Genomic DNA, 12,311 nt, shown 5'->3' on the forward strand with positions numbered 1-12,311 from the left:
GTGGGGTGAGGAGGTTGGAGAGCCAGGGCAAGGGTGGTCCTTCATCTCACGTCAGAGCAGGCGGTAGAGAGGAGGTAGAAAACGCCTGTACTTAACTTTTCAGGGGCTCAACTCTAAATGGTTATTTTAAAAGGTGCCCCTGGAAAAGCAAAGCAGGAACTTGCAGCAGGACTCCTAAGCTCAGATCCTCATCAAAATGCCCAGACTCTGAATCGTCATACTGGGTTGTAAGCAGGGTTGTCATACTGTACAGGGCCTCAGCAGGGACTTCCCTGGCGGTCCAGTGGTTAAGAATCCACCTTCCAATGTAGGGGATGCGGGTTCGATCCCTGGTTGGGGAACTAAGATCCCACATGCCGAGGGGAAAGTGAGCCTGCGCGCCACAGCTAGAGAGCCCGCGCACTGCAACTACTGAGGCCGCGCACTCTGGACCGTGCACGCCACAACTAAAGAGAAGCCTACACGCCACAACAAAGAGCCCGTGCGCCACAACAAAAGATCCCACGTGCCGCAACTAAGACCTGACACAGCCAAATAAGTAAATAGATAAATAAATATATTTTTAAAATAAAAGAAAAGAAAATGTCTCAGCAGCAACTCAAAGTCTCTGCCTTCTCATCACAACATTAAAGGAACTCACAGAGGTATTTTACGACACTGAAAGCGCAAAGGATAAAACATTGGAAGCTGATCCAAACTTGGAAAGGAGTATGACGTTTGTCAGGGCATGGAAAATACATTCTCTCTATATCCTAAGCTATGTGGCTAGAAGCTGGCAAGCAGTGTTCAAACTACTCTTGATACTTTTTTTAACAAAGAAATAAAGCATTTTGATTCTCAATATTTCCAGTGTTTTAAATTAGAGCGTACCAGTTAAATATTAGTTTTACTATTTTTTCAATTGCTTATACGTTCATAACTGACATGAAGAGAGTTCCCCAATACTGTAAATCAACTACCCCGAATCCCAAAGAGATGTTTTGAATTGATTCTATTGGTGTTTTACCAGGTTGGGTCAATTTTGCCCCCTCGTCAACCCCAGCACCTGGCAACAAAGATCCTGTGCTCATCATCCTTGGCTGCTTTTGTGGATTTGTTTTGATTGGGTTGACTTTATATATATCTCTGGCCATCAGGAAAAGATTCCAGGAGACAAAGTTCGGGTAAGTTTCTCAGTTTACAATGTTTTGCTCGGTGGTATCGATGAAGTTGCTCTGCCAAGCGTTAATGCCTCTTCTGCTGGCCCAGCTCCGGTGCCCAGCTGGGTCCCTGTATTATGCACACCCCGTGGGGGGGGAGGCAGCTTCCTTACTTAGGCCAGTGCCACAAAGGCAGGCAATAGTGAAAGCTTTTTACTTCTTCCAAAGTCTCTTCTTGCTTTCCTCCTTTCTTGTTTGCCTTTAAGAGGAAACTTAATATTTTTTAGGACATTAAATGTTGTGAAAATATTTTGATTCTGGTTTTAAAATACATTAAAGTCAAAGTGCTAGAATGACATCCCATCCACAATAGCACGAGAACTGTAAGGTTCCTAAGAAGAAACCCAACATATGTACAAGAGCTTTGTGGAAAAACTTATGAAACTTTACTGACATTGCAGAAGACAACTCAAATAAATGGAAAGATGTGTACCATGTTCATAGATGGGAAGGCTCAGTTTTGTCAAGAGATCATTTTTCCCCAAGTTAACCATAAATTCAATATAATCACCATCTAAATTGCTGCAGGATTGTTGAAAAAAGCTGATTTGAAAATTTACCTGAGGGACTTCCCTGGCAGTCCGGTAGTTGAGACTTTGCCTTCCAATGCAGGGGGTGTGGGTTTAATGCAGGGGGTGCACATTCGATCCCTGGTCAGGGAGCTAGGATCCCATATGCCTCGTGGCCAAAAAGCCAAAACATAAAACAGAAGCAATGCTGTAACAAATTCAATAAAGACTTTAAAAAAGGTCCACCTCAAAAAAAAATCTTTAAAAAAAAAAAGAGAAAATTTACCTTGAAGAGTAAATGAGCAGAGACGGCCAAGACAGTTTTGAAAAACACAAAAGTTTGGGTGGAGAGGGCTAATCCTACTAGGTATAAAAACATGTTAAATGATTAGAATAGCGAGGTATTGGTGAGAACTCAGTGTATGGACATCACAGGGTGCCCGTATGTGTGTGGGAATAGAATATACAATGAAGATTGCATTTCAAATCTGTGGAGAAAGGAAGGAATGTTCAAAAAACAGAACCTGTTCTAGGGGTTGGATGGAGAGAGATGAACAAGACAAGCATGGGGCTGCCCACATGTAGCTTATAGTCTAGCAGTTAGGAAATACAGAAGAAAATGCTCCGTGTGAAAACATTCTTATCAGCTAGTCCTCCACTAACTCATGGTTCCACAGAACCCAAAAGCTTACCACCAAAATAGATCTTAGATATTATCTGATTCAACCCTAGCTGTAATAATTTGGAGAAGTTTAATGTTGAATGTTTTAAAACTTACCAAAAAGTGGGGCTGCAAAGTACAGCAGATATATTAATAAGATTCCAGTACTGTTTCAAATATTTAGAAATAAAATTATCTCCAAGAACCATTAAGCTGAGCAGAAGCCGAAAACAAGTGAAAAGTTGATCACAGTTTATTTTATACATTATTTTATACTGAAGTCAGTTTCCTTGGGTCTTCACACCCTCTTCATTTGTTCATTTTGTACAAGCACCTTTCATTTGTTCATTTTTTAATGAAAATACCTTTATTTTCTACTTATAAAAGTAACGTTCTTCTAGTTTTTTTAAGAATCAAATTATATAGAATAGTTGAAAGTAGAAAGTGAAACCCACCTGTAACTCCAGGGTTTATACCTGGTCTCAGTTGCTATTTCGGCATAAATCCTTCCAAATTCTTTACTTAGCATACAAATATATTATTTTTTAAATGTGTTCTCTCTTTTAAAATCTATATATGCAAGATAACGTGAGGTTAAGTCTATAATTTAGACTCATGAATTCATAGTACTTGCCACCAATTAGTCTAAAACAGTGACTAAATGGATTTTTTAAAATAGGTTTTATTTTTCAGAAAAGTTTTAAATTTACAGAAAAGTTGAGAAGGTAGTACAGAGACTTTCCATATACATCACATCCAGGGTCCCCTGTTATTAACATTTTATGTTAGGACAGTATATTTGCTACAGTCAGTCAAACAATATCAATACATTGTCATTAACAAAGTCCATACTTTGTTCAGATTTCCTTTGTTTTTGCCTAATATCCCTTTTCTTTCCCAGAGGCCTATCCAGGACACCACATCACATTTTGTCCTCATGTCTCCTTAGGCTCCTCTTGGCCATGGCAGTTTCCCAGCCTTTCCTTGTTTTTGTTGAACTTAATAGTTTCCGGGAGTACTGCTCAGGTATTTTGTAGGATGCCCTCTCTTGGAATTTGTGTGATGTTCTGCTCGTGATTAGACTGGGGTTACAGGTTATTGAGTGGAAGACTACAGAGGTGGAGTGCCACCTTCATCCCATTACATCGAGGATACACACTGTCAACATGATTTATCACTGTTGACGTTAATCCTGATCACCTGGCTGAGGTGGTATCTGCCTGATTTCTCTACCATAGTTATTTTTTCTCCCTTTTTATACTGGACTCTTAGGAAGCAAGTCCGTATATGCAGCTCACACTTACAGGGTAAGGAGTTAATGCTACCCCCATCTCTTAGAGGCAGAGTATCTACATAAAATATTTGGAATTCTTCTGCGCAGGAGACTTCTCTCTTTCCCCCATTTTATTTATTTATTTATTTATACACATATACACACACACACACGTGTGTGTGTGTGTGTGTGTGTATTATCAGTCTGGACTCATGAATATTCATTTTATACTTTGGCTTATAATCCAATACAACTACTGTGTTGCTCAAACTGTTGCAGCTTTGGCCGTTGGGAGCTTATCAGTTGTTCTCAGCTCTTGATGGTTCCTAGACAGGGTTGTTTGATATTGCCAGGTAAGCCTAAAATGGATCTAAGGAAAGAAGCCTATTTCTCCCAGTGAGAAAGGTCTTTGTACTAGAAGAGCCCTTTTAACAGGCAGAAGCTTAGTAGCATCTTGTGGAACCAGCCCCAACCTGGGTAGCCTTCTGCTGCTTGTGTGAGATGTCTGTTCTCATTCACCCAGGAGCGCCTTCACAGAGGAGGATTCAGAATTGGTTGTCAGTTACATAGCAAAGAAGTCCTTCTGTCGGCGAGCCATTGAACTCACCTGTAAGTTGACTCTCATTTCTCTGTTTTGGCAAAAGTTAAAATAGTTGAGAGCAAAGAAAACCACAAATTAATTGATAGATTTCTAACAAAAGCCAAAGGAGTCGAAGAATGTCTATCTTTAATATGCAAAATGTCTCTGAAAACCAACAAGTAGAGAGTCAGACATGGCCCGGGGCTTCCCTACTAGCCGCTTTCCTGGAAATCTGGAGCTGGACCCACGGTGAAGTGACCGGGGTTAAGGACTCCCGATACCATGAAACATGGAGGGAAGAAGGAACTCTCAGGGTGAGAGGAGAAGATGTGGGCAGAGGGATTTAAAGGAAACAGCAAAGCAACTGTCATAATCTTGAGCTCATTTCCTGTTTTTTCCTGACAACCAAGTCAGGGAACAATTTGCTAGCATACTTTGTGACAGTTATGGTTTGAGCTTTGCTGAATCAGAGCGGGAACTCTTTTAGTTTCAAAAAATGGGAATAGACAGATAGCTGTGTTCTTGAATAATTTCAGAAACAGTGTTGGAAGTGTGTGAATATTATCAAATTCAAGCTTCAGGATGTTTGCCAAAAAACAAAACAACAACAAATAAATATAAGGATGATGGAAGGCAGGTTACTATGAAACAAAAATTCATTTGATGTAGGATGTTATTACTTCTTTAATCTAGAAATTTTGCCTTTTAGATGTCTATTCTTGCATTTAAAAAAATCTGTCATTTAGACCAATTTCTTTCCTTGATTGAAGCACTATTTGGGTAAAATTTTTTCACTAAAAGCTAATGTGTCCTTTGTAATTACCACATTTTTTTTTTCTTTCTAAGTCTTGCTCGTTCCCTAACTATGGCACAGACTGAATCATTTGCCAAATGGCTATTGAATTGGTCTCCCTCTCCTGGTTAACAGCCTTTATTGATAACACTGATTGTCTGTGCCGCATATCTACACCTCATAGAAAATCTTAACCTTCAGTCCCCCACCAAGTATTCAATTTAGCACTTTCTGTGTCATTATAATGAAGTTCTATATACCATATGTAAAACAAACTGTACCTTGTTCTCTACATGTTTCCTGTGGATTCTGTGCCACCTTCCCTGGCATGGAAGGGCAGGGGAGGTGTCCTGATGACTTTTTTTGTATCCCACACTTAGAGGTATACTAGTAAATGCTCCACTAGAAAGAATATTGACTGGGGACTGCCCTGGTGGTCCAGTGGTTAAGACTCCGAGCTCTCAATGCAGGGGGCCCGGGTTTGATCCCCTGTCAGGGAACTAGATCCTGCGTGACGCAACGAAGATCCCTCACGCAGCAACTAAGATCCTGCATACTGCAACTAAGACCCAGCGCGGCCAAATAAATTTATAAATAAATATTTAAAAAAAAAAAAAAAGAAAAGAAAGAATATTGACTTAGCTTCCTCACTCCTTTAGAGTCAAGGGCAAAGCTCCCCTGCATGAATCGGATTGCCAGCTGCTGCTACCACCCAATGGGAAGGGAAATATGGTTCTGATTTTTATAATCCTTCAGGATTAATTTTGCCCTGAAACATTCATTTTACTCAGTTTAATCATTAAGTACGATTAAGTGTGATATTTTACTACTGGCATTTTGGGGGGAGAGCTACGGATATAAAATGAGAAAAATGTTTAACTTTTTTATAGGACTTTATATACAATTTTAATTATATTCGGATGAAAGGAAGCATACTGACAGGTCATGTATGTTCTGTGACTCCTTTTATAGTACATAGCTTGGGAGTCAGTGAGGAACTGCAAAATAAACTAGAGGATGTCGTGATTGACAGGAACCTTCTAATTCTTGGAAAAATTCTGGGTGAAGGTAAGCAGTTTAATTCTTTTAAAATATGAGTAAGAAGGTAAACAGTTCACAGTCATTTTAAAAAATATGTATTTATTAAATAAAATACCATTTTTGTGACTTGAAGTTATAATACAAATAGTTCTATCTTATAACTTTTAAAATGACAAAGTAAATAGTGATTTTTGAAACTCAGATTTGGCCTATGAAAAAGGCCTCTGCAGAGCCTAACAAACACAGTGGGCTCTCGAAAAATATTAATTTCCTCTCTTCATTAAAATGCAATGCAATTCATGGGTCGGCTTCCTATATACTTTCAATTTATTCCTCTAGTTCTTAAGTTTACTATTCTTGTCACCTTCTTAATTAAATAGGAACACAGGTGAAAATACATATTTGTCAAAATGGTCTTAGGATAAATGATAATGGCGTTAAGAGTTTGTACTTGATGCACGTCAGTAACAACTTCCATGTTGTCTTGTAAGTTTCTTGAATCAGTCATGATGCTTAATAAAGTGGTGAGCTGGGCTAAGTGTGAGCCAACCAAGCTTGTGACAAGCAGGAGGCGAGGGCATGGCCTGTGCCCTGGGTTTACCAGTGTGGGTGACCTGGCCAGCTCTGCCCGGCTGCTGTGTTGGGGTCACAATGGAGCCACGTGCAAACAGCAGCTACAGTGCTATTGCATTTCTGTGGGCAAGAGAGATTTTGCACAAGGTCAGTAGAGATGTTGTTTTACTTCACAGGAGAGTTTGGGTCTGTCATGGAAGGAAATCTTAATCAGCAGGATGGGACCTCTCAGAAGGTGGCCGTGAAAACCATGAAGTGTGAGTTAACCCTGATGAAACCCATTCTTCTAGGGGTGGGCAGCTGCTTCAGTATCCGGTGCTTCATCAGGCCAGTGATGAACGATGGAGCTCATATGTCATGGTCTCGGTCACCAATGGGTCAGAAGGCCATCCAGAGCACTGTTAAGGTCACAGATGGAAAGTTACTGTAATGAGCTCTTCATACCTGCATTGTGTGTGTGTGTATATATATATATATATATATATATATATATATATGTATATATATATATATTTTTTCAAACTGAGCATGAGGAAACACTAATTCAGGGCTTGTCTGTTTGGGGGAGGGGTCTGAAGCTCTGATGGTGCTTTTTTTTTTTTTAATTTATTTATGTATTTATTTACGGCTGTGTTGGGTCTTTGTTTCTGTGCGAGGGCTTTCTCAGTTGTGGCAAGCGGGGGCCACTCTTCATCGCGGTGCATGGGCCTCTCACTATCGCGGCCTCTCTTGTTGTGGAGCACAGGCTCCAGACGCGCAGGCTCAGTAACTGTGGCTCACGGGCCCAGTTGCTCCGTGGCATGTGGGATCTTCCCAGACCAGAGCTCGAACCCATGTCCCCTGCATCGGCAGGCGGACTCTCAACCACTGCGCCACCAGGGAAGCCCTCTTTTTTTTTTTAATGTTTGGTTTTATTTATTTATGTATTTGTTTATGTATTTATTTATTATTGAAGTATAGTTGGTTTACAATGTTTCAGATGTACAGCAAAGTGATTCAGTATATTATATATTCTTTACACTTGTCAGGGAGGGGGAAATTTCCCCCTCCACCCCTTTTAAGTTCTTGTGGCTGGCCTAATAAAATTGACACAAGACAGATTAACAGGAGAAAAAGAAATAAGTTTTAATTCATGTGCAGGAAATGTCATAGAAATGGGACCTACGAAGTGGCCAAAGAGGCAGCTTTTATATGTTTTAGACAAAGAAATAGTAAATTTGTGAGGAATTGACAGGACAAAGAAACATGGGTTTTAGGTGCTCAATAAGTGAAGAATCAAAGCAAAGCTCAAAGTTTGGGCTTGGGGTAGTCAGTTTAAAGAACTAACAAGGGAGAAGGTGTGGAGAAAAGGGAACCCTCTTGCACTGTTGGTGGGAATGTAAATTGATACAGCCACTATGGAGAACAGTATGGAGGTTCCTTAAAAAACTGAAAATAGAATTACCATACGACTCAGCAATCCCACTACTGGGCATATACCCTGAGAAAACCATAATTCAAAAAGAGTCATGTGCCACAGTGTTCATTGCAGCTCTCTTTACAATAGCCGGGACATGGAAGCACCCTAAGTGTCCATCGACAGATGAATGGATAAAGAAGATGTGGTACATATATACAATGGAATATTACTCAGCCATAAAAAGAAACGAAATTGAGTTATTTGTAGTGAGGTGGATGGACCTAGAGTCTGTCATATAGAGTGAAGTAAGTCAGAAAGAGAAAAATACCGTATGCTAACACATATATATGGAATCTAAGAAAAAAAAATGGTCCTGAAGAACCTAGGGGCAGGACAGGAATAAAGACGCAGACGTAGAGAGTGGACTTGAGGACACGGGGAGGGGGAAGGGTAAGCTGGGATGAAGTGAGAGAGTGGCATGGACATATATACACTACCAAATGTAAAATAGATAGGTAGTGGGAAGCAGCTGCATAGCCCAGGGAGATCAGCTCAGTGCTTTGTGACCACCTAGAGGGGTGGGAAAGGGAGGGTGGGAGGGAGGCTCAAGAGGGAGGAGATGTGGGGATATACGTATATGTGTAGCTAACTCACTTTGTTATAAAGCAGAAACTAACACACCATTGTAAAGCAATTATACTCCAATAAAGATGTTAAAAAAGAAAGAAAGAAAGAACTAACAAGGTTTGTTTATACAGGCTTCTTCAGCCAGAATTCCCTCTCTCTGGCGATAAGGGTGTCCTTCATCCTTCACATGAGAGAGTTATTTCCTGCTTTCAGGAAGACAGAAAGGAGTGTTAGAGTGTCAGAGTGTCCCCCTTGCACTGGCCATTTCCTAAGTAACTGTAATTCAAAGTAATCAATATGCCATCGTGACATATTTTGGGGTGGCCCACCCTGAGCCCCAGCACACTCAAGGCAATAACATTTGTTATTTTTACTCTCTCCCTCCCCCTCTCTCATCATTTAGTAGAGATAACGATTCCAAAGTAAAGCACGAATTTCCAAGGCAGGACTGAGCTGGTAGCAGCATCTGACCCCAGGGGTTGGTCTGGCTTAGCTTGGTGGGTTCACTTCCTCACTTGAGGGTGGTTGTATGGTCTGCAGGAAGCTGTGGACTGCCCGGAAGGTAAGATGCCCAGAGAGAGGAGAAATATTCTTTGGTTAAAGGCATATCAAGAGCTATGATCATAAACTGCAGTCGCCAAGGGAGCTGGGAAGAGTGCTTACATCTGGGTCAGGAGGGGCCCGATAAGTCATCACACAGAATCTGTTTTCATCCCACAAGTAGTAAAGTGCTATTAAGAGTCTTAAGCAAATGAGGACAAGAGCATATTATTACATTCTAGAAAGTTCACTTTGGTTGCAGCATGGAGGAGAATGAATTACAGTGTTGACAAAAATAGTGGCAGATGCCAGTTAGAGCCCTTTCAGAGCCTGTGCCCATGTCCATCTAGACAAGGAAACTAAGGCTCAGAAAGGTGGTGACTTGTCCAAATCAAATAGCTAGAAAGGAGGAGGGTCGGGCCGGAGTTTTCCTCACCATAGATTGACCAGACTGCAATGGCGGACCATGATAACGGGTCCCCCCATGCCCTTCTCCAGGAAGCATCTCCAGGGCCTGGAGACACATGATTGTCTAAGTTCGGTTCTTCAGGTGTCCAGCTGGGCACCCATGAAATTGACCACGATCGTACACCATTCACCTGCAGTTGTCCTCACAGTTCATACAGAGGAAAATTATTTGGTGCTGTGTTTGTTAATGCTCTTAATATTGCTTCCTCATTTACCCCTTGTATATATTCAGTATTACTTTTGATCAAGGGGTAAAGTAAAATTGGTTTCTTCCTAAAATTTAAATGCACTGTTTATTGGGCATTAAAGCATCAGTTAGATTATAAGCATGTATTGAGACTTCTTAACCAGAATTGGAGGCTGAAGTTTTAATTTAAATATAAAAAGTAACCCTAATAACCAATAAGTCAGACGGGCTGGTGCTTTTTGCTTTTTCAAGCTTTCTATATACATAATAATGGCCAATACTTATGTAATTCTTACTGTGTGCCAGAGGGCACTGCAGTTATTCCCACATTTCATCAGTACAGCAGGAGCAGGAAATCAATACAACTAGGAAGTAGGTGTGGGTCATCTCCTCCATAGACTGAGAAAACCCAAAGTTAGAGTACTTACTGGAGCTGAACCCATGTGGAGCCGAGTCTGGGTATCAAGCCACAGTCAGCATCCTTCCTGCCTCTCTCATTTTTCTGTTAACCTCTCAGTGTGTCCCTAGGAAGGCTCCTTCCATCAGTTATCCCAATTCACCGAGTAGAAAGTTTAGGGGCCCTAGTAAAAGGAGCTGGGCCTGGAACCTGTTTCCTCTCTGGCCTTGGCTCTGCAATCCTTTAACTTAGTTAGAGTAACTTGTATGTGAATTGCATCCATGCTAATTATCAAAGATTAAAAGCCCAGTCTCTGGCCTCTGAATCCCAGGCTCATCTACATTTGCCTGGAGGGGTTAGACCCTGGGGAAGGGGTTTGCCCACTTCACCTGGTTGTTTGGGGCAAAGTTGGCAGACATTTTGTAGGTCTATAGAATTTTTTTGCTTAAATTTGCTTTGATAGGAAGGTTAATATATCTTAAGCCCATAGGAGGTACAGACACTGTACTACATGCTCTTACATGTAATTTCAATCAACACTTCCCCCCTGTTAAAGCAGATTCCCTAAGGCATGCTTGGCTTTGTGTTTGATTTTAACGGTGGTGAAATACACATAGCATAAGATATACCATCCTAACCCTTTTTAAGTGTACAGTTCAGGGACATTCAGTGCATCCACATTGCTGTGCAACCATCACCACCATCCATCTCCAGAACTTTTTCGCCTTGCAAAACCATAACTCCGTACCCATTAAACAACAACCCTCCATCCGCCGTGCCCCCTCCTTCTGGCAGCCACCATTCTACTTTCTGTCTCTGTGAATTTGACTTCTCTAAATACCTCATAAAAGCGGAATCAAAAAAAAAAAAAAAAAGAAAAAAAAAAAGCGGAATCATACAGGATTTGTCCTCATGTGACTGACTTATTTCACTTACCATAATGTAGAATTTTAAATGTTTCTCTTAAATTGGCTTAATTCCAAAAACGTGGTATGAAAGCGTATCTAGTTCACAAGGCGTGATTGGGCAACCAGACTTGCAAGAAACGTGGTGAGAGAGAGAAGCATGTGTTCTTTCTTTTTTGAAGGCAAAAATCATTGCAACAGATCAGTTGGATTTGATTTTAGTTTTTTTAAACTAATATGCTTTCATTTTTAGAGCAGTTTTAGGTTTATAGAAAAATTGGGCAGGGACTTCCCTGGCAGTCCAGTAATTAAGACTCGGGGCTTCCACTGCAGGGGGCATGGGTTTGACCCCTGGCCAGGGAACTAAGATCCTGTATGCCTTGCTCAGGCTCAGCTGAAAAAAAAAAAAAATGGGCAGAAAGTAGAGGGTTCCCATATACCCCCTCCCCTCACACGGTCTCCCCTGTTAACGTCTTGCATGGGTGTGGTACATTTTTTATAATTGATGAACCCGTAGTGATACATTATTAACTGAAACTCATAGGTTACATTAGGGTTCCCCTTGTGTTGTATGTTCTGTGGGTTTTGACAAATGCATAATGCCCTGTGTCCACCATTCCAGGGTCATACAGAAGTTTCACCTTCCTAAAACCCCCATACGCCATCTATTCATCCCTCCCCCCACCAGTCTCTGACAACCACTCATCTGTTTACTGTTGCTATCATTTTGCCTTTGCCTGCTTTTACTTTTAAAGAACAAAATTGCTATTGCCCCCTCCCCTTCTCTGAGTAAATAACTCGTGCCTAACATTTTCTGTCTTTTCTTTTAGTGGACAACTTTTCGCAGCGAGAGATTGAGGAGTTTCTCAGTGAGGCTGCGTGCATGAAAGACTTCAACCACCCAAATGTCATCCGACTCCTAGGTACTCAGAGAAACATAGGACTGGGTGGCCGGAGGGGCTCAGCTGATCCACTCTGGGCCACAGGAAACATCTCTGGGGCAGATACATTTTACACCTTGTATAACTCTGAAGCAATTTATAACATCGGATTTTTCGGGACTTCCCTGGCAGTCCAGTGGTTAGGACTGGGTGCTTCCACTGCAGGGGGCCCGAGTTCGATCCCTGGTCAGGGAACTAAGATCCTGCAAGCCGCACAG

The 12,311-nt window shown here is 41.2% G+C and overlaps 1 protein-coding gene across 2 annotated transcripts in view; it reads left to right on the top strand.

Moving 5' to 3' along the window:
- Window positions 1-12,311, top strand: part of MERTK (MER proto-oncogene, tyrosine kinase) — a 113,632-nt gene that overhangs the window by 82,242 nt on the left and 19,079 nt on the right. For both annotated transcript variants that reach the window (XM_029232082.1, XM_029232083.1), the window contains 5 exons: window positions 1,010-1,163; window positions 4,166-4,251; window positions 5,988-6,083; window positions 6,806-6,886; window positions 11,983-12,075. In XM_029232082.1, the coding sequence (XP_029087915.1) occupies window positions 1,010-1,163; window positions 4,166-4,251; window positions 5,988-6,083; window positions 6,806-6,886; window positions 11,983-12,075 (510 nt within the window). The remainder of the gene's footprint in view (window positions 1-1,009; window positions 1,164-4,165; window positions 4,252-5,987; window positions 6,084-6,805; window positions 6,887-11,982; window positions 12,076-12,311) is intronic.

This window comes from Monodon monoceros, unplaced genomic scaffold (genome assembly GCF_005190385.1).
Source record: "Monodon monoceros isolate NGI ecotype Baffin Bay Population unplaced genomic scaffold, NGI_Narwhal_1 Super_Scaffold_19, whole genome shotgun sequence".
Classification (NCBI taxonomy): Eukaryota; Metazoa; Chordata; class Mammalia; order Artiodactyla; family Monodontidae; genus Monodon; species Monodon monoceros.